The 23,519-nt window shown below is 34.9% G+C and overlaps 1 protein-coding gene across 1 annotated transcript in view; it reads right to left on the bottom strand.

The window, feature by feature from the left end:
* Positions 1-693: 693 nt before the first annotated feature.
* LOC138696470 (RNA-binding protein 25-like) overlaps positions 694-23,519 on the bottom strand; it is a 94,723-nt gene continuing 71,897 nt past the window's right edge. The window contains exons 11-18 of the mRNA XM_069821475.1: positions 22,967-23,153; positions 20,497-20,663; positions 17,674-17,824; positions 14,688-15,045; positions 11,417-11,650; positions 10,251-10,408; positions 3,918-4,064; positions 694-3,062 (exon numbers count right to left, since the gene is read on the bottom strand). Of these exons, the coding sequence (XP_069677576.1) occupies positions 2,970-3,062; positions 3,918-4,064; positions 10,251-10,408; positions 11,417-11,650; positions 14,688-15,045; positions 17,674-17,824; positions 20,497-20,663; positions 22,967-23,153 (1,495 nt within the window). The 3' untranslated portion in view covers positions 694-2,969. The remainder of the gene's footprint in view (positions 3,063-3,917; positions 4,065-10,250; positions 10,409-11,416; positions 11,651-14,687; positions 15,046-17,673; positions 17,825-20,496; positions 20,664-22,966; positions 23,154-23,519) is intronic.

Raw genomic sequence — 23,519 nt, 5'->3', positions numbered from 1 at the left:
TGTTACAAACAACATTTTCATATTTAAAGCAAAATGAAATGTATAGTTTGTTAATGTTTCAGTAGTCTACAAGAAAAATCTAAACATGCACTTTGGTGGCGGCAATAAGGTGGAGATATTTTATGGGAAAGGAGCTGTATGATGTGATGAACTGAATTCAGCAGCTGAAGAAGATGCATTTACCTATTATGCAGTGTAATGATTTCATTTTTTAACAAAGTATTGAACATACATAAGGACCTTGTAGTGTTTACAAAATATTTACTAAAGGGTAATCAATTTTATTACACTGAGCCACACTCGAAAGCATCCCAGTTTTATTGCAGTATAAAGAAAATTATTATCATTTAAGTAAACTGGATTTTAATTGAAGTCCTTCAGTTTCATCATTTAATACATCTGTACACGAGATTTGTCTGCAATTAAATAAATTCTAAATGCCTAAAGTACATACAGATTAGCATTATTATTTCCATTATCTGCACAATTCCCTGAATTACAGACCCTGTGATCAAAGATCTCAATGCTGATTTTAGATACTGGAAGGTGTTCGAAACTTTTTTCCCTGTATTCTTCCGTTTCTGTTGATGTACTTCCCACATAAAAATTATAATGTATTAATTATATTCTGTTCTGAAAATAAAAGCAAGCAACTTGTTTCAGCACTTGGCATTTTTATAATTAAATTATAAGTGACTGCATAAGAGTTTTATTTAAAAAATCTGAGAACATTTTATAATCTGAAAACAATTATACCTGTAGTTTGTAGTTCAGCAGATTCCAAATCTATCTCTCACAAAGATGTACACAATCTGATTTCCTGATGGAAAAGAATGTTCTGACAGGCGCATTTTGTAGCTTCATTGTTTCTTTAAAAAATTATATAAAAAACCAAATAGAACCCATACATCTCATCTGTTTAGCAGACAGTGTTAAATAACGTAAAATACAGTAATTCATTAGCACATATGCAACCTATTGTTGCAATAAAAGCGAACTTGCAATACTGAACTTAAATGCATATTGTGTAATGGCATATTAGTGACAATGACTAATATTTACCATAATTTACATTTGTATCTACCTATTACATAAAATGACTCCATAAAGCCAGTAATAGGATTTTTGAACTGCCATAGGCCTAAATGTCAGGAATGCAGTTTTTCTTTAACTTTTTTCTACCTACATACTCAGTACAAAAATTATACCAGCACGATTCTGTAACTTGCTGTGAAATTTAACAAAAACTGTACAGTAAAATATTAACAAAAACTTGAAGTAAATTATTTTATTTACATCTGAATTGGTTAATTATTGCTTCCAATAAACTGCATGTTCCTTTTTCGCCAAAGTTATATACATTTTGTTTTAAAACTGTCTGAATCAATAAGATGTGACATTCTGCAAACAATGTCAATTTGCACTCTGAGAGTGATAAAATAACATTATGTTAGCAGCTATATATGCGACAGCACTGCTACGAAAATAAGGTACACCTGACAACACCCTTCCATCAAGCTACAAGCTTGAACTAAATCAAAATAATGAAATCACAGAGGATCTGTAAAAAACAAACTACAATAGCCTATCTTGTTATCATACAGCTGTAATAACATGTTGAGCAAGTTAGGTACTTCTCATCAATTAATTCTTATCATGATCTGGCTAGTGAATTGAAAAGGGGGGGGGGAAGAAGCTTCTTATGAAGGACAGGAAAGAAGAGTGATGAAGTTTTAGGGGAGAAGACTGGTTTACAAATATCCGCAATGTATTATTAAATACAATGTGACGCAGATCATCTATTGATATTTCACTTCCTGGGAACAGTCAACTATTAGGCCATAATTTGTAAGGATTTCAAAATGTAGTTAATATTAAATTGTTACATATGATAAAATATCACCCCTTTGCTCATTTATGTTTCTCGTATGTTTTAATGCATTTGTATATTTACTAAATTTCTATACATTGAAAAAAGTTTCATTTTCTTCTTTTCAAATCTTGAAGTTCATAGGTATGTGAATATTTCTTATGCAATATCAGTCAATAATAACATAATTATGTGACAATTTTGTGGTATTTAGATAGTGAGATAAAAAAAAATATCGCGACAATTCGAAGTCACAGTTATTACATGTCCAAGAAATGTATGTTCACTGATATCAGAGGAAAATTAATTAATCATGCCAGACAAGATATTTTCGTATTTTCATAAAAATTACACAATCTTATTTGTAATGAAAATGATAAAAAGCAACTGACAATTAGTGATTTCAAGCTGATGAAATACTTCATGAAGATCACTTGCATACACCAAGGATTATCCTGAACATTCTAGTACATGTACCTAGAAACTAATGAAGTCCTATACTTTTCTCTCTTTCTCCTCTCAAGATTTTCATTCTACACATCAACTGCTGGAAGAAGTGAATGTACAATGATCACGAGAAATACTTCCTCCTTCAAGATGTATCATGGCCTGTAGTCTACAGTAGAACCTACTTTCTATTTATCTTCAACAACTTTATCCCTTCCAAATCCTTTTTTCTTTGCTGCAATTATACTGTTTGAGATATCACTGGAAAGTATGTGAAAGTTGTTGAAACATGAATGATTATTTACAAAAATAAAATCCCTTAACGCTTCAGAAATAAGTTTTACTTATATATGGCAGTCAGTTATGATCACATGTCGAGGAGGCCTGCTGCAGCAAGCCATGCCCACAAATACTTGATAGAAGTGAAGATAACACGGTTCACTACTTCGGAGCCACAAGTTCTGCACTTCACGCACATCTTGATGAATGTGCATCACGGGTGCATTACAGACACGTACACAACACTTCCTGACCTAACAGAGTATATAACCTGTAGTAATTGCTTAGGTATGTGTTATTGCACCTACAATACAAACTCCAAAGTGGCTGGAACAGGTATATCACAAGTTTGGCAAATTATGGCTACCTACTTTCACTTCACTAAACCCAGCTTCTTTGCTTCTATTTCATAAATTAGCAGCCTCCACATCTTTACCACGAACACCTCTGCCTCTTCGTCCAAAACCTACAAAACAATGATTAAATGGTTAAATAAATCATGTTTACTTGAAGTTTCCTTCAATAAAGTGAAGATAAATTCAAAACTCGTACACAAGCAGAACATAAATCTGTCCAGTGACAAAGGCAACTATAGGGATATAACTTTGTAAATGCAGTTGTAATGTGCATGCACGAATCTCCCCACCCACAGTTCTTGTTCATGGCGAACGCTGAGTTTGAAGGGAGTACAGTTGCACCAAAGTGAAGTGAAGTGAAGTGGTAGTATAAAATAAATAAATAAATACTAGTAATAGTGCTGTGTGTTTAAGTTATAACCAGAGTATTGGCATGTCTTTATGTGAGAAATATTGTTTGATCATAAACTCATGGATGAATATTGCCCCGAAAAATAGAGGAAATTATGTGAGCATGTGCGGAAAATAGAGGTCAAATATTTTGACCAGATGTGTACAGTTGAAGCGGAAGTAAACAACGCAATCCAATAAAAATCACAATAGAGGCTTAGTACCGCCAACTTCGGTTAAGACACAGATTCTGATTGGTGATCAGTGTCAGGGAATGCACAGAGGGAAACACGCAGCGAGTGTGGGAGAAGGAAATGATTTAGGTTTCAGCCATAGCTGCCTTTTCTAAGTGGTCTAGCTATAATATATGTACTCTACGAAAGAAATTAATGGTGGTTATAACAATGTATACCTTTCTAAGCATTATTTCCGTTCTTTCAATTGTAATAAGACTATACATTGTAAAAGATTGTGATTACAGTGTTTGTTAGCCATGAAAATGTAAGTAAGATAATAATGGGTAAAATACTGTACATCTAAATCACAGTTTATAAAAAGAAGTGTTCAATAATCACCATTTGCACGTCATCCAGTATGCCTTGTGGAGCACTTCCTGCAAGAACTTTCGAGCAGATAAAATCCACTAATGTTGGTTCTGGTTCTCCAATATATTCTATTATTTTCTTGTTGATCCATGGTCGAATACGTCTCTCCATTAATTGCTGGAAGTACATATATCACATGATATTTTATGATTTATGCACAGAAAAGTCTACAGTAAAAAAAATCTAGTGCAGCAGTACAGTAATGGAAACTACTAAGATTCTTGCAACTTAATCTACATTGAGAAATTTTGATGCTTTGACAAATTATGCCTAGTAGACATTTATAATGCTTTTTTTTTTTTTTTGCACTAAGATGCCAGAAATGTAACTACAAATCATAATACAATAAAAACAATTTTTGTAAAAAGGATCTATATTATGAAGGTTGAACTGAAAGTCATGATTGCTAATTTTTTGCGGAGGCCCACGGTAATGTAAAAGGAAAATGTACACATCAAATTACTTCTCCGAGATTCCTCATTTTCTACATAATCTCAGTTTGATCAACACATTTTTGCTAATGCTCTGTAAATTTTAATATGCCTGTGTGGTAGAAGTTTGTTTCAGTGCTGCACAACCTATTACATATGGCTTACTGTACCACTTCATCAGTCTTGAAAAATTGCTCTCTCTCAAGCATTCCTTGAAGAAACCAAGGAGATGGAGTATGATGGCACTAAATTCGGGATGTGGAGGGGGGGAGGATAAGAAAAATCCCTGCTGTTTCAATCAATGTCATGGTGGAACATGCCATGTGTGGTCATGCATTCTCATACTGAATAATGACTTTTTCAAACTTTGTTGGTACCAATCAGCAGCTTATGAGCCAGCAGTGAGTTGAGAGCATGGGCCTTGGGTTCGGGATTAAAATGATGAAACCAACTTTCATCATCAATCACTATGTTTGAAAGTCACCACCTCATCACCTGTTCACTGTACTGCTAAAGCAACTGATGGCAAATGTTCTAACCCTATAAATTTTATTTCCCTGAAAGCAAACGAGGTACCCATCATGCACAAATTATTGGAATACTGTTATTATAATAACTCATAGGCATTAATTTATTTACTTTTGTACTTTACGTAATTAATTATTGAATGGCTGGTCCATTAGCCTTATTGTGAATTTTTTTATTGTCAGAAGTTGCCCAATTGAATAGCGAGAATTACAAATGAATTGGTTATTTCGAAAACATAACATGTACGGTTCTGCGCAAACTACTTCAGTAGCATTTATTACATTAATCAAACTAAAAGTTCGTTTCTTATTCATTTCTATAGATGAAATATGTGACTTATTTTATGATTTTTAACAATAATATGTTATAAGAAAGAGTAAAGAGCACTCTGGTTGAAAAAAGTAACAAGCGCGAGAATGTCACATTTTACATTTTCGAAATAACCGATTCAAATGTCAAAAATATATCTGTATATCGGAGATAAAGGGCAATATGTACATTTTTTTACGAAATTGAGGTTTTGCATATTTCTATTTAATTTTCCGCTTGTAATGGTGCAAAGCACTAACTTCTACACGTAATAGTAAGTGTTGGAAAAGGTACTATGTGCCATAAGGTACCGTGTTAAAGAGCACTTTCATTTAGCTCTCCTGTAAAATTCAGTATTTGTGACATAGTGTCCTTTACCTCTGACATACAGATATTAATTTAGATTACATAATATTTATGTCTTGCCAAATATTGGGTTGATACAAAAGTTCGTAACTTTTTCTGTTGTGACAAAGTTTATATTTGAGATGAACAGGAGACAGAAATTAAAGGGTATTAATATACCCTCTTATAGCTAATAAGGAATGAGGATCAGATATGACGACAATACGTCTGTTTTATAATGCTTATATACGATCAAAATTGACCTATGGATGTGAAATATAGGGAGGAGCATCAGCAACTCATCTACAAAAAAATTCTGTTCTTCAAAACTCAGCCTTAAGATTATGCCTAGGAGTACCAAAAACCACATCAACTGTTGGCCTAGAAATTGAATGTAATATTCAACCAATCAGACACTATATATTAAAAAAGGATCTAAAAATACATTCAAAATTGCAAGCCTCATTCAGATCTCAGATGTTCTTCAAACTGTCAGATGATATCCTGTGTAATTTCTATAAAATAAAAAAAGAAGAAATACCAATCTATATCACAGACACACTCATTGCTAAAACTCCAGTTGTGAACGAAATTCCTCCATGGAAATGGGTGATTTCAGAACATAGCATACAAATTCCAGGAAATCATTCCTCCATACATTCTTAAGTTAGATGCCATGGAACTACTCTACACCACATATAAGGATCACCTTCAAATTTATACAGATGAATCTCTAAATCCTAGTAACAGGACATCAGGAGCAGGGTATTATATTCCAAAATATCAAGAAAGTTATTTCATACCATGTTCATCCTCGTCCAGTCTTGACACTAGCTATTGATGTTGCTCTTCAGTGTGTTACTCAAATTTCTGAAAAATCTATTTGCATACTTAACAACTACAAGGGGGCTATATTTAATATAATTAAATATGTATCAAACCTATATGCACATAGAATTATTCCAATTCGGAAACAACTAAGTAAACTAAAAAAAACTCCAAAAGGAAATAACATTTCAATGGATACCTAGTCATTGTGGTATACCTGGAAATGAGAAAGCCAATAATATTGCAAAACAGGCAACACATTTACAACCAAGACCTCTTCAAGTGATATCTCTATCCAGTGCATTTGCTTCAGTAAAGTCTCATTTTACAAACCTATGGATCAACAATTGGCTCTTTTCTGACAAAGGAAAAATTTTACAGTCTATACAAAAAAAAAAAAACCAAATGACCTGGAAATGTACAAACACTGCCCAGACATGTTCAAACATTTTTAACAAGAGCCAGAACAGGTCACATTGTCACTCAATTGTACCTACACAGATTTCACATTTCTGATAATCCTACTTGTCTGTGGTGTAATAATCATGATGAAGATCTGGAACACATTCTTCTACACTGTCCATCCATAAACCACAAAAGAAGTAAATTAAAATCATCAGTATCAGTTGCAGAAGACACAGCCCTGCAGTATATATTGACTACTCCCCAACTCTGGCTACTAGCAACAGGCATCTATAATGAACACCGATCAAAATATCCCTCATTTCTCGTGAAAAACAACTGAATAGACTACAGTGGACTTTATGTTTCAGCGAACAGCTGGATACATTAAGAAGATTGATAATATACCCTCTTACATTATTTATGGCCCTCTGTCAATGCTGGGGTAGTTTTTCGATTCTGCATCTGAAGAAATCTGCTGTTTTGGAGTTAAAGAAGCTGTCAGCCAACTTTGTAAAATATCCTCGTTATCAAAGGAGCTCCCCTGAAGACTGTTGGATAAAGAACGGAAAATGTGGAGCTCTGAGGACACAATAAATGTCAGTAGTTATGGTTACGTTCCTGAGAAGCAATTTGTAGTACACAACGCCTTCTTTATTCCACCAGACGCATTACATCACCTTCTGTGGGACACTAACATTTGTACTGGATGTTGTATGTTGAAATGATACAACCATTTTCTAGCAGTGCTTTCTCTGATGTCATTCTCTTTGTATAAAGCATAAATGTTTCGAACTGCCCCTGCTGCCTTTGCTACGACATTAAACTCAAATAGAACAATATGTCGGAAGTGTTCATTTATTTTCCACTTGATACTCCATCTTCTTTAGTAGTCTACGAATAGCACAAACTTTCTTCAAATTCGCACAATCCAAAGCTTATTTATAAGCACAAAACTCAAAATAATAAATGACAAATTATAAAAAATCTTCTAACAACGCAGTGTTGTGATATTACGAAATTATGCATCAACCTAATATGTATTAAGAATAAATGTCAGCCTAATTCTCAACTCAGCAACTCCCTTATTTGGATCTATGTGGTTGGCTCTAGCAGCTTTCTCTCGCCCTATGCACACAGGCAAGCCATGTGTATTAGATCAGGCCAGGGTTGCCAGACGTCCTGGATTTTAATGGTGTGTCCTGTTATCCTGGATTGAGTCATATTTGTCCCGGAATGTCAAAAAGATTGAAAAAAAAATACATTTCTTTGCTCATTTCTGTAAAATTACTTTTAAAATTCCTTATTCATTTTTTCAAGATCCTGTTCAATCTATTTCCAACATCCTCATTAACACTGCCTGGTGCCACCTATGATAATACCAGGACGAATAGAAGAAATAGTGTATGCACTTCTATGCTTTCCCATTGTCGGTGGCGGACCTGACAACTAGTGGTGCTTCTATCGCTAGAATCTTTTGGTTGTCTGAAGTCAGATACCTCGAAAAAATATTTTTCGCGCGTTTAATGATGAAAGTTGCTAGGGTTTGTTAATATGCTTTGTTGTTGAGGGTTATGAAGATATCTTCAATTTGTTGTGCTTTGAATTAACCAGTGACAAAAGAATATTGTGTGGTGGTTTACAAAATAATTACAAAAATGCCGTACTGTTTTGTTCCGGGTTTTAGATCGAAATACAGTAGAAATAGTGTAACAAGACATTTCTTTTCATCTTCCAAAGAAAAAGATGAGTTTGGGAAATGGGCCAGAGCGATTCCGCGGAAAGATAGAAGCTTTCGGTAAATACCAGTATTTGTGATGCGCATATTTCCAAATACATGATTATAAAATCAGACTGTTTTATTATAAAAAGTCATAAAACAAAAATACCGCGAGTGCATTGAAAATTACAACTAGGAGCTGTACCTCACATTTTCCCTAATTTACCGAAATGATGAAATATATGAAAATAAACGTTACGGAGTAGTAATATTCGATGAGGTCAAACTCAGAGAAGAAATTCAGTTTAATAATTATTCCCTTAAGATGGACGAATTTGTTGATTTCGGAGATCTCACGACTGATGTCCAAAAGAAACAATTAGCAAATCATGCATTAGTATTTATGTTTATGCCATTTATTCAAGATTGGATTCAACCAATTTACACTAATGGCGATGCTACTCCAGGTGATATTCTCGCTACAATATTAGAAGCAGGCAACTAATAATGATGAGTAATTTAATTCATTTACAGGTACGTAAAATATCATGCAACTCTTTATTTACTAACATTTTGTAGGTTTTTTCTGACCCTGAATTCACAACTTGTTACGAAAAGATTATTTAAATACTGAACTCATAATTGCTTTCACAACGTTTCAGATCCCATTTTTTTTTCTGTTATGAACGTTCATAATAGTATTACAGTACCTGATAGAAGACTATTAATTATGAATAAGAGACTATAAACATATTTCTTAAGTTACGAATAGCCACGTTAAATAGAAGAAATTTGCTTTTAAAAAGGACTACATTCAGTGTAACAAGTACTGTGAACTCCTTCCAAGTCACGCTCATAACGGTAGCAGCGCTGCGTTGCACACAGTGCGTACACTATTTCTTCTATTTGTCCTGATAATACTATGGTATGTATTAAGTATTATACATTATTTTTATTCTTTACTCTCTTTGGAAGCTGGTTTATTAATATTGATAGGATTTAAACATTGTATCATGCTTTTTTTTTTTTTTTCATAGCTCAGGCTGTAATATGATATTTTTCATACTTTATCAATAATTCAAAGGAAATTTCATAATCTAGCAAAAATGTAACAAGAATTCAAAGTTTAGGCCCTATAAAATTAGATTAAATACATAAAAAGAATAAAATCAGTTGTATTACAAACTGAATTAATTCAAATGTGTAGTCACATTCAGGTATGCAGTGTCATCACCTGTCCTGAATTCCTGATGAGAGAATCTGGCAACAATGGCCGTTTCATGGCACTGTGACCTATCCAACCTTGGTAACAATTTCTTGAATCACTACCTGGTGATTCTCCTTGGTAAGGGTGTCAAGTCTCCTCTTGCTGTCTTACGTTTAAGTTGTTCATGAACAGTCAGAGTGGGGTTGATCAGTTATAGCCATATTGCTGCACCATTCCTCAAAACAACTAACGAGACTCAAACAAGAAATTTCCGAAAATGAAACGTTCTCTTTCACGACAGCAAATTGTTGAAACAAAACACAGTAGCCAGCCACCTTTTCAACATTATTGTAAGGACCATGGCAAGCTCCTTTCTGCTAGTTTCAATGGTACACCAACATATGTCATTAGATATCCTATTCAACACAATATGTTCTTCACTGTTTGCGCAAATTCAAAGCTTGATCATGACTTTTGGTACAATCCTCGTATGTATTAAAATTATCCGAATTTTATCGATTCCATATACTCACATTGTCTACAGCAGCCCAATCTAACTGGAAGGCAAACAGAGCAGTCTTCTCTGTTGGTATTTTATCTATGAGAGTTTTTATGTGTTTTCGTTTTTCTTCCTGTGATTTTGTTACTTCTTCTTTTTTTTCCTCTTTCTTTTTCTTTTCTTCTCCATAATCTATAATTTTAAAAGTACAGTTCAATTATAGAGCTACTGAATTAATAAATTTGACAGATAAAGCTCACAAAATAATAACAACCTACCCAGGTCTGTCTTATCTTAGATTTTTTAAAATTTGTTTATTTCACGACACACTATCAACTGCCCACGGTTATCTAGCAAATGAATAAAATGAAGGTGACAATGCTAGCGAAATTAGTCAAAGGTCCAGCACCGAAAATCACTCAACATTTGCTCTTAATGGGTTGAGGAAAAAACCCGGAAAAAAAAAAACCACAACCAAGTAACTTGCTCCAACCAGGATTTGAACCTGTGTCCATTCATTTTACAGTCAGAGCTAACCATTACTCAGAACGGTGGGCTCTCTTAGTTTTCCTTAATGCAAAGTTTGTATACACCAAAACATTGTATAATTACAATTATGTCTTCTTGAATAAGAGCTTGGACTATATTACATGTTACTTGAACAGCTTCCTAAATAGACCTATAATAAGTAATAATTAATAACTAAAATAACTATTATTATACAAAATTTTAGGAATAAATGAATAACAATATGACACAGATAAATCATGAAAACCACAGTACAAAAGTTCTTATAACTGTCATTCCTTTAAGAAGTGTCTGTTCTCTTCTGGAGCTTTACTGAGTTCTCACAAACTCACAATCAGGTTGCAGTGAATAAAGACTATTCAATTCACGATCATACATAATATTATTCTCCTGTTCACATAAAATCGTTTTTTTTAAATAAAGTTATCCAATAAATACTCTCTATACTTTTCTGAATTCCCTTACGTCTGTTACATGTTCTGCCTATAACTTTGTCTACTTTTAAAAATACAAACGTTGTTATTTTTAGTAGAAGTAAGTAGTAGTAGTAGTAGTAGTAGTAGTAGTAGTAGTAGTAGTAGTAGTAGTAGTAGTAGTAGTAGTAGTAGTAGTAGTAGTAGTAGTAATAATAAATATAATAATAATAATAATAATAATAATAATAATAATTACCTAGAGGCACAAGCTTTCTTTTCTTGCCAGAACCAAGATTACTGTCTTCATCATCATCTGTGTTGAAAACTTCTTTCAAATCTAACTTCTTTTTCTGCTTGCCTGGAGGAGGTACCGTTGTGGTAGTGGCAGCTGCTGGACTTGGTGTACTAGGCTGCTGCTGCTGTTGTTGTTGTTGTTGCTGCTGCTGCTGTTGTTGTTGTTGCTGCACTGGTGAGTTCCACACTTTCATCACTGGTACAAAACAGGCACAAATTCAATATACCTAGGTACTTTATAATGGCGCATCATTAGCTGAATGGCTAGAGTGCTGGCTTTCCACACTGATAACCTGGGTTCGAGTTCTGGTTAGTGCACTGGAATTTGTGGTGGACAAAGATGGTGCTTGGTAGTAGGTTTCCCCTACTACATTGCTCATTAATCATCATTATCATGCCATTTATGTATTTCGCCTCCCACGGTGCACCAAGGGCAACACCTATGGTGACTAAAAAATTACAATTTTGGTGTGTCATCCAACAGAAGGGGATACCTGGGTGAATGACATTATGTCAAGTACCCACCATTTTACTCGTGTGTATATAAACTTTCTCTATATGAACTCCAGTGTTATCATCGTAATTTAAAAAATTGAACAAATCCCCAAGATTTGAAGAGCATAAATTAAATTTGTGTGCAGAGGTACTAACCTTTGAAGTGGATTATTCGTAACTCCTTTTTATTCATCCTTCACCCCTTTCGAAAAGTCAGATATGAACCATATTACACAATATATAATTACACGTTACTTGTCAGTTCTTCTGCTATAAAACATTCTTTGTTGCATGTTTTGCATCTAACAGCTGCTTTTCAGTAAATTACTTCTTGAAACATAGGTACTTCTCCTTGTGATGTCATTTTATTTTCTAGATAGGAAGTAATTCCAGTGTTGATGTGCCTAATTAGGCCTGAATTCTATTTGATTCTTTCTCGCAACACTGAAAAATTTTTCTGCAGGAAAGTTGCTGTGAGGCACACTCAGTACAGCAAATACTACTTTACATAATATTTTATATATTATTTGTCCCCACTTTCATTTCCAAGATTAGCAATTTTGCTCAATGTATATCTATTCTAGGTCATTTACAATATCTTCAAGAAAATCACCACATTGGTAATTTGCAAACTCTTCATCAACTTTGTCATGTTCATTTTCTCTCAGAAAATTAGGGCATATTTGTATAAAATATTCAAGAGATGAATATTAAACATTTTTTCCTGCATGCTTAAGAAATTCATCCTCAAGTGGACATTTCTTTAGAATGTAACTAAAAGCTGCCATGTAAAACTCTCTAACATACTTATTAAACATCTGTTCATCACATTCAGTCTCTTTTAAGTATGCTCTGGCTTTTGCTCCAATTACCAAATCCTCATCAGATTTTTGGTATTTTCTCTTTTTGAATTCAACATTAGAAAGAGAAGTAAAATCAGATTGAAGAGAAAATGGCTTAACAAATCGGGCAAATAGATCAGTAAGAAGACCAAGAAATTTCCTTCTTAGAAGATGTATACCTGGATCATCTTGTTGCATAAACAATTTTACAGAGTTAAAAACAGAAAGAGTAGTCTGAAGGAAATAACAGTACAATTTTGTGTGTGGATCCTCTAAGAAAGTCTTCACAATTTCAAACTGCTTAGTAGTCTCATTTTTCTGTTGGGGTCCACTATAAAATAGAAGTATCAAAGCATTCCACTGTTCAGAAACTGTATTAATTGATTCAAGAAGAGAGAGCAAACGAGTATTAACACACTTCAACATTTTGTGAGACTCTGTGCCACACAAGGCTTGATACACTTTCGAAGCATTTTGTCTTTTAGAACTTTTCTCAAGATAGTAAAATATCTGAACCAAAAAGTTTTCTACACCTACTGGCAATTGGAGTTGCTTTTTCAGCAGCAATGTCTATAAAATGGCAAGACCAACCTACGACATTAATCTATTTCACAAATCTGATACCACCTTTTATTCCACCTATCCATGTACAAGCAGTGTAAAATGTATTCACTTTTGTAATGAATTATTAATTTATATATTGTGTAACAATAAGAAGTAAAGTCATGAGTTATATGTAGTAGGCTAATAGCTTAATATAGTTATAGGGGATATGTTAATTTCAATTAATTTGCATTTGAATTTACTAATTTGCCGAAATTGTAGTGACAAGGTGTATGTAGCCTATACATAGAACTCATGTCAGTAAATTAATAAATTCAAATGCAAATTAAATGAAATCAACATATCCCCTACAACTATATTAAGCTATTACAGTAATTTTAGAGTTTTTGGGAAAACATGAAAAATCCCAAGCCAGAATAGCTGGCCCCTGCAATCGAACCCCTGATCTCATGAATACAAGGCAGAAATGATTGATAACCATTACTACACCGTGCTCAGTTCCTAAAATATTGTTGTATTAAAATGTTAAAAGTGTTCTGCTTTTGTGTTTACAAAATTAAGAAATCTGTGTGTCTGTGCCAGATATTATGGTTCACTACCCTATTACCCTACCATTTTTGTAGGGACATCAGTATGCATAGCAGAAAAGCAAATGGACGAGAGACAACATTAACTGCACTCTGATTCAAAGATGCTGTTTACAGGTAAGGTATGGGCTCTTTTGTTTCAATATATATTTATTATTTACGAGTATAATATTATATATATTACAGTATATTATACGTAAACTGTTAATGTTCCCACATCTCTGTTATGTTAACATTAAGCATAGTCTACAGAAGAATACACAAACAAAAGAACTCGAACATTGTCATCTCTTACCCTATATCCTCCCTCAGTTGATGAAGTGATTACTGCAATCCTTGATCACATATATAACAAATTGACCATCCCCCACGTTAAAAACAGTAACACGTGGAAGAGAACAACTACCAGGATCGCCCCTGTTAATTGGTAACGACCACTAGATGGAAGTATAGCTGTTCCATACAATTCAAATGAGAGTTATAATGTGACTTCTTTTGCAGTCACCAGATGGCAGCATAGTCAAATTGATAGAAGTTGTTGCCTTCAAAACCCATAAGGCTGATCAATCTATTATATGTGATCTGGGTTGCAATTCATATATTGTAACACATTTTTAAGTAATTCATAATTTCATCCAAAAATGAAGCCAGTCACGAGTACTAAAATGTTGAAAGCAGTTCATTTCACAATGAAGTTTCAATACCTAAACTTCTATCACATAACACTTACTGAGTACAAACTCACCTGGCTTGTCTTCACCTCCACTCGAGACAATGGAATTCTGACTCTCCTCCTCAGCACCAAGAGGAGGTTCATGTGGTCCCACGGGACTGGAGAACTGATCCACCCCTCTGTCATCATCACTCTCTTGTGTGCTCTCAGCTGGCTCAGGCGGGGGTGGTGACGCAATCATAACTGCAGTCTGTTGCTCCAATTCCACAGTCTGACGCTCCAATTCCTCTTCCTCCTCCTTATTCTGCCGTTCACGTTCTCTCTCACGCTCTCTTTCTCTTTCACGTTCACGTTCTCTTTGACGACTGTGTTCTAATTTGACGTCAATGAGGATCTTGGGTTTGTACTGCTCTTCTCTTTCTTGTTTCATCTGTCACATATAGAACATCGTTATTTATATATGTACATATGACTGTTTTCAGCTATACATTCCCATTTAGGAGTAATATCCTGATCTGTATAGGATATCTACATACTTTGAACACCACCTTCAATCTAAGCCTCACCTTTACATTTTATCACATTCTATCAGCAGTACTTCCCTTTATACCATAAACGAAACTTCTGAAAGTCGCTCATTTTACTGGAAAGTACATATCAGAAACAATGTTCCTGTGATGGCTACAAATTACGAGTTCTGGAGCTCTCTAGACACTTCTGTATCTTCTATTTTAGCTATACAAAACATGCACCAAAGCTACAACCCCCTGTCTGCAATCCAGATGCATTTTCCTTACACTATTGCTGACTGATGAATGAGTGAACAGTTGTACGAATGGAATTGCCTCCATTTCAGATATGTGCACTGACTCAAGGAGCATGACATTACATTTATGATATTGCCTGTGAATGTGCTGGACTACATGAGCATCGTTTCAAATTGTATTATGTCCACTAGTGAACAAAATTGAATTTGATACTTTTTCATATAGTTTCAGCTGCGATCTTTCACGCTGTGAAATCTGATTGTGTCAAATCGTATTCAGTAACAGTGTAAATGACTGTTTAAAAGTAGCAGTTGTTTCAAATAGTATTCAGTCCTTTACAGCGTCTGTTTCATATCGTATTATGTCCAATATCCATGTTATAGTCGACATGGTTGGCGAGTTGGTATAGAGCTGGCCTTCTATGCCCAAGGTTGCGGGTTCAATCCCGGGCCAGGTCGATGGCATTTAAGTGTGCTTAAATGCGACAGGCTCATGTCAATAGATTTACTGGCATGTAAAAGAACTCTTGCGGGACAAAATTCCGGCACATCCGGCGACGCTGATATAACCTCTGCAGTTGCGAGCGTCGTTAAATAAAACATAACATTTTCCATGTTATAGAATTGGTATAAATAAAATTAATTCATTACTTTCTTGTGTTGGTTATACTGATAATGTGGCACACGTTTCTCGACAATGCTACATATTCAATATGGACAATACAGTCTTTATCTGTTATACAAAGAGAATGACAGTTTACTTGCCGTGAATAATAGGCTTCATTGATTGATAGTTTTTGAAGAGCCTGTATCTGCTGCATATCGAAATATAGGGTATTCTCCCTCATAAGTTTATGGTAGTTTGGCAACTTGTGGTTGCTTAGGAGGATTCGAAAAAATGTGAAAAAGATTCAAACACCATGAATCCAGCCGGATGGATATTATGAACACCCTGTAGGTTTTCATCTAAATTTGTTTAATGTGTCGATTTCTTTTTTGTATTAACAAAATAATGTTTTATTTAATAATAGCAATAATAATGATTTTTATGCATTCATCTCATTAAAACATTATGACAACAGGAAAAAGTTATGAACACCCTGTGTATCAAAATGTTTAATGTTTAATGTGGAAATTGTAATTTTAGACCAACAGATAATGTTTTTTTTTTAAATAATAATAGTGATTGGTTATTTTATGTATTTGCCTCTTTAAGGGTTTATGATTACGTACATTTGTACAATTATTGAATCAAAACATATTATGTCCAACACATTTTCCTTCAATTTAAAAAAACACAATTTAAAAGTGATTTCATTTTTTCAAGTTCCCAGAAGTACGCATCAAGCATAATAATTTCACATAAGTGAAAAATTACCCAGATTAGGAGTAATCAGTTTTTCATTCTTCCTGCAATTTTTGTTTGGACATAATATGATTTGCTACTCACATTACTTCAAAACTAGTGGCAAGATATAGACTCGACACACCATACATATGTGAGTTCCAGCAAATGTTCTCCATTGTTTCTGTCAGCTGACCAGTGGTAGTCCACACCCATGGAGTAATGGTTAGCGCATCTGGCCACAAAACCAGATGGCCCGGGTTCGATTCCCGGTCAGAGCAAGTTACCTGGTTGAGGTTTTTCCGAAGTTTTCCCTCAACCCAAATATGAGCAAATGCTGGGTAACTTTCGGTGCTGGACCCCGGACTCATTTCACCGGCATTATCACCTTCATCTCATTCAGACTCTAAATAACCTTAGATGTTGATAAAGCATCATAAAATAACCTACTAAAATAAAAAAAAAAAAAAAATAAAATAAAAAACCCAGTGGCAGATCCCTGCTACTGCTGCTGCTTGCATCTGCGAACTCAAGGCAGTTCACCTGATTAAAATTTAGATACTATGTTATATTAATAACATTCGATACCCATCTTTTGCATAGTAGTTGCTGGAAGTGTTGCCCACCTTTTTGATACATAATTCACATTATATCATTCACAGAACCTAGGCTGTTTTTCTATACAGAACTGGATGGCCAGAAAATTTACGTCTAAAGTTTTCCCTTGCTTTGCCACATGATTTCTCTTTCCGCATGTACATTTTCAAAAGTGTACACATTCATGTACTGAATATATGAATATATTCAAAACACAACACAACACAACAACGTAATAAACTGCACTTATTCAGAGTCATTGCGTGCTTTTGTCACTTGTCAAAGTCAAATAGTATCTGCCAGTGAAACAGTGGAAGTGGGGAGGAGAAAATCAAAACATATTCACTCACTCTTTCAAATTCTGCACTGGGGTCTTCGTGCTCCTCTGAGAAAATCTTGTTCTTTAGCTCTTCCAGTTCTTCCTTTTCTCTCTGTCGATCACGTCCATCTTGTTCGATTTCTTTTTCCCTTTCTGCCAACCTCCTCTGAAGTTCACGTCCCCTATACATGCAAGTTTGAAGTAAAAGTTACATAACCTTACTTTACAAAATGATTAATAAACAACAATTTAATTACACAATGATTTTTGTATATGTTCAGGCAGCAATGGAAGAATGTTGTGGGGTGGGGAAGAGAAAACAGAAAAAGAAAATTGCCATAAATAAAATTTTAATGCGCCTGAAATATTTTGCAATACTTGTATTCTATTGTTCCAAGTTTGTGCAGTAAGTATACAGCATCAAAAAAGAAAGAGTGTATTTTTATTAACAGATATTTGGGTAAAAATTTATGCAGTTCTTCTGTTTCAATTACCGTGTTTATGTATGTATAAGCCCTGCCATTGTATGGCCCCACCCTAATTCTGAGAAAGAAATTTCGTGAAAAAAATTAAACTTCGTCTAGAAGGGTGTTCTGTACATGTGTCAACATCATAAATTCTTTTGCTGCCTAATGGTACTCAATAACTGTAAGCAGACTTGTGGGAGGAAGGAACGATTGTAACAACTTATCTGTATGGAAACAGTCTTCACACTACTGAAATTGAAAACATCTGCTCACAGTTACTGTCAGACTCAAATACTTCACTGTAATAGAGAAGCAACATATAGTGTGGTGAGTAGTCGATGTTTACAGTTTTAACATACACGAATAACAATCAGAGCTACAGCATCATTTGTTTGTTACTCCTTATATCACGCTCCTTTCTCTGTGATGTAGGCCAGGTTCAGCGATATTATGTATCCACTGCAGTTGTGACAGTCCCATTTACAATGTTGAATCTCCCAACAATATTCCTTCCTTGTCTATGGCTGGTGTGCAGTAAGTTTAGTACAGCTGATTGTAGTTTTTGGAGGCATGAGATAAACATGGATCGGATACAAATAAGCCATAGAGCAAAATTTCAAGTAGAAGTGGTGCAATACATAGAAGAGAATAGCAAGAGAGCGACAGGAAGGAAGTACAATGTTGATCCTAAAAACGTTTATTGTTGGCCAACGAAAAGACTTTTCTCGAAAAAACCAATAAAACAAACATTTCGGGAAAGGAAGTAAAATACCCTGAGGCGGAAAAGAAGTTGGTGGAGTATGTTCATAAATAAAACGCAAGCCAACAGAATTGTTATGTGTTGAAATGCTTCAGTGTGAAACATAGAAGACAGCAGACACAAAATTTTGTCTAGTAAGTTTAAAGCACATTATGGAAGATCTAAATGTTTTATGAGATGACATGATCTAGGAATAAGGCAACAGATACCAATGGTGCAATGTCTTCCAGAAACATACCAGGAGAACCTACTTGAATTCCAATGGTATGTGATCATGATATGCAAAAATGGCTACAGCCTAGATGCCATCGGAAATGCTGACAAAATGCTTGTGTTCTTCGACATGCCAGGAGATATAACTTTTAACAATCTACGTGCATATATAGTTCAGTGCGAACAACTGGTGCTGAGAAACAAAGATGTACTGTGATGTTACCCATCACCACTCATAGAGACAATCTTTTAGTCTATATTAATTTTAAATGCAACTCTTCCTAAACAAAAGGTATCACCAGGAATAATTGTTGCACGAGTGCAAGAAACCAGTTGGATGACAGATCTATTTATGGACTGGTTAAAATCAGTTTGATTTTGGCGACCAGGTGCACTATTTATTACATTCATGTGTGATGCTGGTGCTCGACAGTTTCTGAGGTCATTTGACAGCATTAAGGAGATATGGGGGAGGGGGGGGGGCAAGAAAAGTACGATATGATGATGATAGCAGATATTCCATACAATGACTGGTGTGTTGCAACCTCTTGATGTCTCCATCAATCGTCCTTTCAAGGTAAATTTGCGACAGCTGTACTGTGGCTGGATGTGCAATGCAACAGAAATGATGCTAACTGGATGCCTAAAGAAAGCTCAACTATTGCAAATGTGTGGAAAGCTTCAGCATGAAAGTAAATATCCTCAGACATGGCGAGAAAAGCTGAACGACGTCAATTTGTAATGAGATGGACAGAAAAGAAGACGACGCAGTCTGGTGTCCATCTGATCCTGAAAAAGAGTATAGTGAAGATCAACAGATAAGTGACAAAGATCAGTAATGCATCTAATGTAAGAACAAATGTAATAAAACTTATTTTCAGTCAGCCTGGGTGGTGCAGTTGGTATAGTGCTGGCCTTCTATGACTGTGAGGTTGCGGTTTCGATCCCAGCCCAGGTCGATGACATTTAAGTGTGCCTAAATGCAACAGGCTCATGTCAGTAGATTTACTGGCATGTAAAGAATTCCTGCGGGACAAAATTCTGGCACACCAGCGATGCTAATATAACCTCGGCAGTTACAAGAGTCGTTAAATAAAACAAATTTAAATTTAAAACTTATTTTCCATAAATTATTTCTAAGGCAAGCCAACCTATTGTTCCGAATATAAACCCCAACCCAATTTTAGTCTCAATTGTTTCTGGGTGAGGGGGGAGAAAAAAAAGTGGGGTCTATACCACATAAATACGGTAAATTGCAACTTTTTCTGAGCAATAACATATTGTTGTTTAAAAAACGTCAAACCAGAAGTACGCAAGAGAAATATTTTCAGCAGTAGTTTCGTACCTCCATTAAGGCCCAACAAGATGGGTCTCAATGGCAAATCTTGTTTGATTTCATCACATGTTTACTTACTTGTAATACTTTGCATCATCACGTTCGTCATCATAATCTTCCAGAAATTCCTTTAGTCTCTTTGCCTCTCGTTCCCTGTCTTCTTCCTTCAATCTTTCTCTTTCTTTCTCCTTCTCATGTTCTTTAGCCTTACGTCGTTCTCTTGCCTCCCAGTCTCGTAGTCTTTCCTACAAAATTGTAAATAAAATACCTCAGAATTTAGCCAATAATAAAAATTCAAACACTGCTACTATAATATTTCTCTTAAATATTCAACTGTGAAGTAAATTCTCTTTTATATATATGAAATTGTGATTTTAGTACCAATACAATCATGATATATTTAATACAATAGATAAAAAAATTCGGCAAATATTTTTAGTTTAAAAACAAAAAGCTTGAATATATTCATATATAGATACAATGAATGGCAGTCAGATTTGAAGGGTTCGCAATGATGTAATTTTTGTGTATTTATATTAGAGGGTGGAGCTGCCACAGTGGTCCAGTGGCTAGAGTGCTGGACTTACAATCCACAGCATATCCTCGATATACACGGTATTTCAAAAGTGACTGTCAAAAATTTAGAGATGAAAAGTAAAACCAAAGAGAAGCAAAAAATTCCAGTAAAATGGGTCTGTAAATTAACAGTTTACGAGAAACCATTTTTTTTTTTTTTTTTTTTGCTATAGAGGCTGTCAGTGAACTGAGCACCTGGATATGATAAAGCGGCAACATTCATGCTTCTTACGTATGCCACACTCTCCCCATCCATTTCCTTCTAAATGTAAGACGATATCTAAACAGACAATATGGGAATGGTGGATAGCTGAAGGAGGACCTGTACCTAGTTCACCAAACTGAAATCCTTTGGATTTTTTGTGTATAGGGTTATGCAAAAAGCCTATTTTACACAATAGACATCAATACACCTGAAGAATTGCAGCATCGGATTGTAGATGCCTTCCAGCAAATGAAGAATAACCGAGAATTGCTGTAGCACATTCTTGGAGCTTTGAGGAGAAGACTACACAGATGCATTCAAGTGCATGGTCAGCATGTTGAACACCTGCTGTAAAATTCTTCAGTTAACATGTTCATAGTGTACTGTACTTTGTTTATCCACAAACTTTATTGTTGTTCAAACAAAAAAGTTTCTTTCGTGTATGTTCAATCACATTTCTGTGGTATTGAAGCCGAAATTATGAATTTTACTATCTCGTGATTCATAAACTAAACAAAATTGTCACTGCTTTTGTGGAAATTAGTCAGCAGACCCAACCAGCAAAAAATGGCATTTTCTCGTGAACAGTTAATTTGCAGATCCATATTTACTGGAACTTTTTCCTTCTCTTCATTTATACTTCTCATCCCTAAATTTTTTACCCTCTCTTCAGAAACACCTTGTATAACTTCTGCTGGGCAAGCCTGCGGTCCAGCTAACATAGAGGTTTCCTCCGGTTCCCCTGTAGCATTCCAACAAATCTCCATCATCTCATCTTATAGTGGGTGTAAAATAGAACAGCCTCCTACGGTGCATCCTAGGCAACAACTGTCGGTAAATGGTCTACACAACTGGCTTCATAAGGGTGAATGACGAACATATAAATGATGTGGAGATAATGATCTGTTAATATTTTGGAATTATTTACTAGTTCCATTTAAGAAAAAATGGTTATATCAACATGGGTCCGGAAATGCTTTGTTTCTAGTAGGGTACAGTATTATCATAGTGCACTCCAGTACGTTTGTTTGCTGGAATAATTATGATGTTTATAGGCTGCAGTTCGTCTTACCGAAATCCAAACATGCTTGGCCTCCACACTCATCAGATCTGAACCCACTGCACTTCTTTCTGTGTGAGCACCAAAGTTGTTGGTATATTCGACTTCTGTGGAATTCTCCATCAGCAGATTCTGTAGGGCTACCAGACAATAAAAACTGGATTCTGCATTGCTGTCAAGACAATAGAAACTAAGCCAGAAATTTAAGAACATGTTCGGATCCCTAGAGATGACGAGCTGCAGGCTGTATTCAGACAGGAGGTGGACATTTTGAACAGTTCATCTAAGGAAATGAAAATAGAATGCATCAATATAATTCCGGCAAACATACTGGAGTGTACTATGATCATACTTGCAAGCATTTTCGGACTCATTTTGATATGTATAACCATTTCTTCTTCTATGCATATGAGGAATTCATACCTGAAGTTTGGTCACTTTTATTGTTACACCATGTATACTGTAATCACCACATAACAAAATTTGCTTGACATAACACAGTTACGTCTTTCTAAAGGGAGACAAACATCAATATTATTACATAGTAAGTATTTGTTACATGATCAATTGGAGCTGTAATTTATGTCAGTAAAATCACAGATGAAATGATCTTTTCATAATATTATTAAGAGAATGCATATCTGAGGTGCCAAATTTGGAGGGCATTTTCTTTGTGACTCTGAAAACAACATAAACACACAATATACCTGGTATGCAGCTTCCTTAACACGTGCTCTACGATCTTGTTTCTTTCTCTCCTTTGCTTCTTCCTCTTCTTCTCTCTCCCTCTGCATCTCACGCTCTGTCTTCTTCTGATCCTCCCTCTCACGTTCTCGTTCTCTTTCCCTTTCTCTTTCCCGCTCCCTATCTCTTTCACGATCTCGTTCTCTATCCCTGTAAAATTACCACATTTTTTATACAACAGGCAAGCCATGAGGATATTCACAATTTTTCCAAAGTGAATATAAATTTGTTTCTTAACACATTCTGTCGATTTAATCGTTTTTAAAGATTTAATAAGCCACATTTGCCAAGTTTTTGTAGTTAGGGATTTTAAATTCTCTTTCACTTATATTTTTGGGCAATTTCAGGAAACTTCTGCGACCATGTTTTTGCTAAAAAATAAAAGTAGTACATTTGATCCCCGTTATTGTCAATTATTCCAATTACGTACATTAACCACACTGTTAATAAAATCACAATCCCAATGTACAAGTAATAATTTAAGCTTCAGAATAAGGTAATTTATATACTGTTAAT

The sequence above is a fragment of the Periplaneta americana genome, chromosome 3 (genome assembly GCF_040183065.1).
Source record: "Periplaneta americana isolate PAMFEO1 chromosome 3, P.americana_PAMFEO1_priV1, whole genome shotgun sequence".
NCBI classification, from domain to species: domain Eukaryota; kingdom Metazoa; phylum Arthropoda; class Insecta; order Blattodea; family Blattidae; genus Periplaneta; species Periplaneta americana.
The sequence above is the reverse complement of the archived record's forward strand: the minus strand, read 5'-3'. Positions and strand labels throughout refer to the sequence as shown.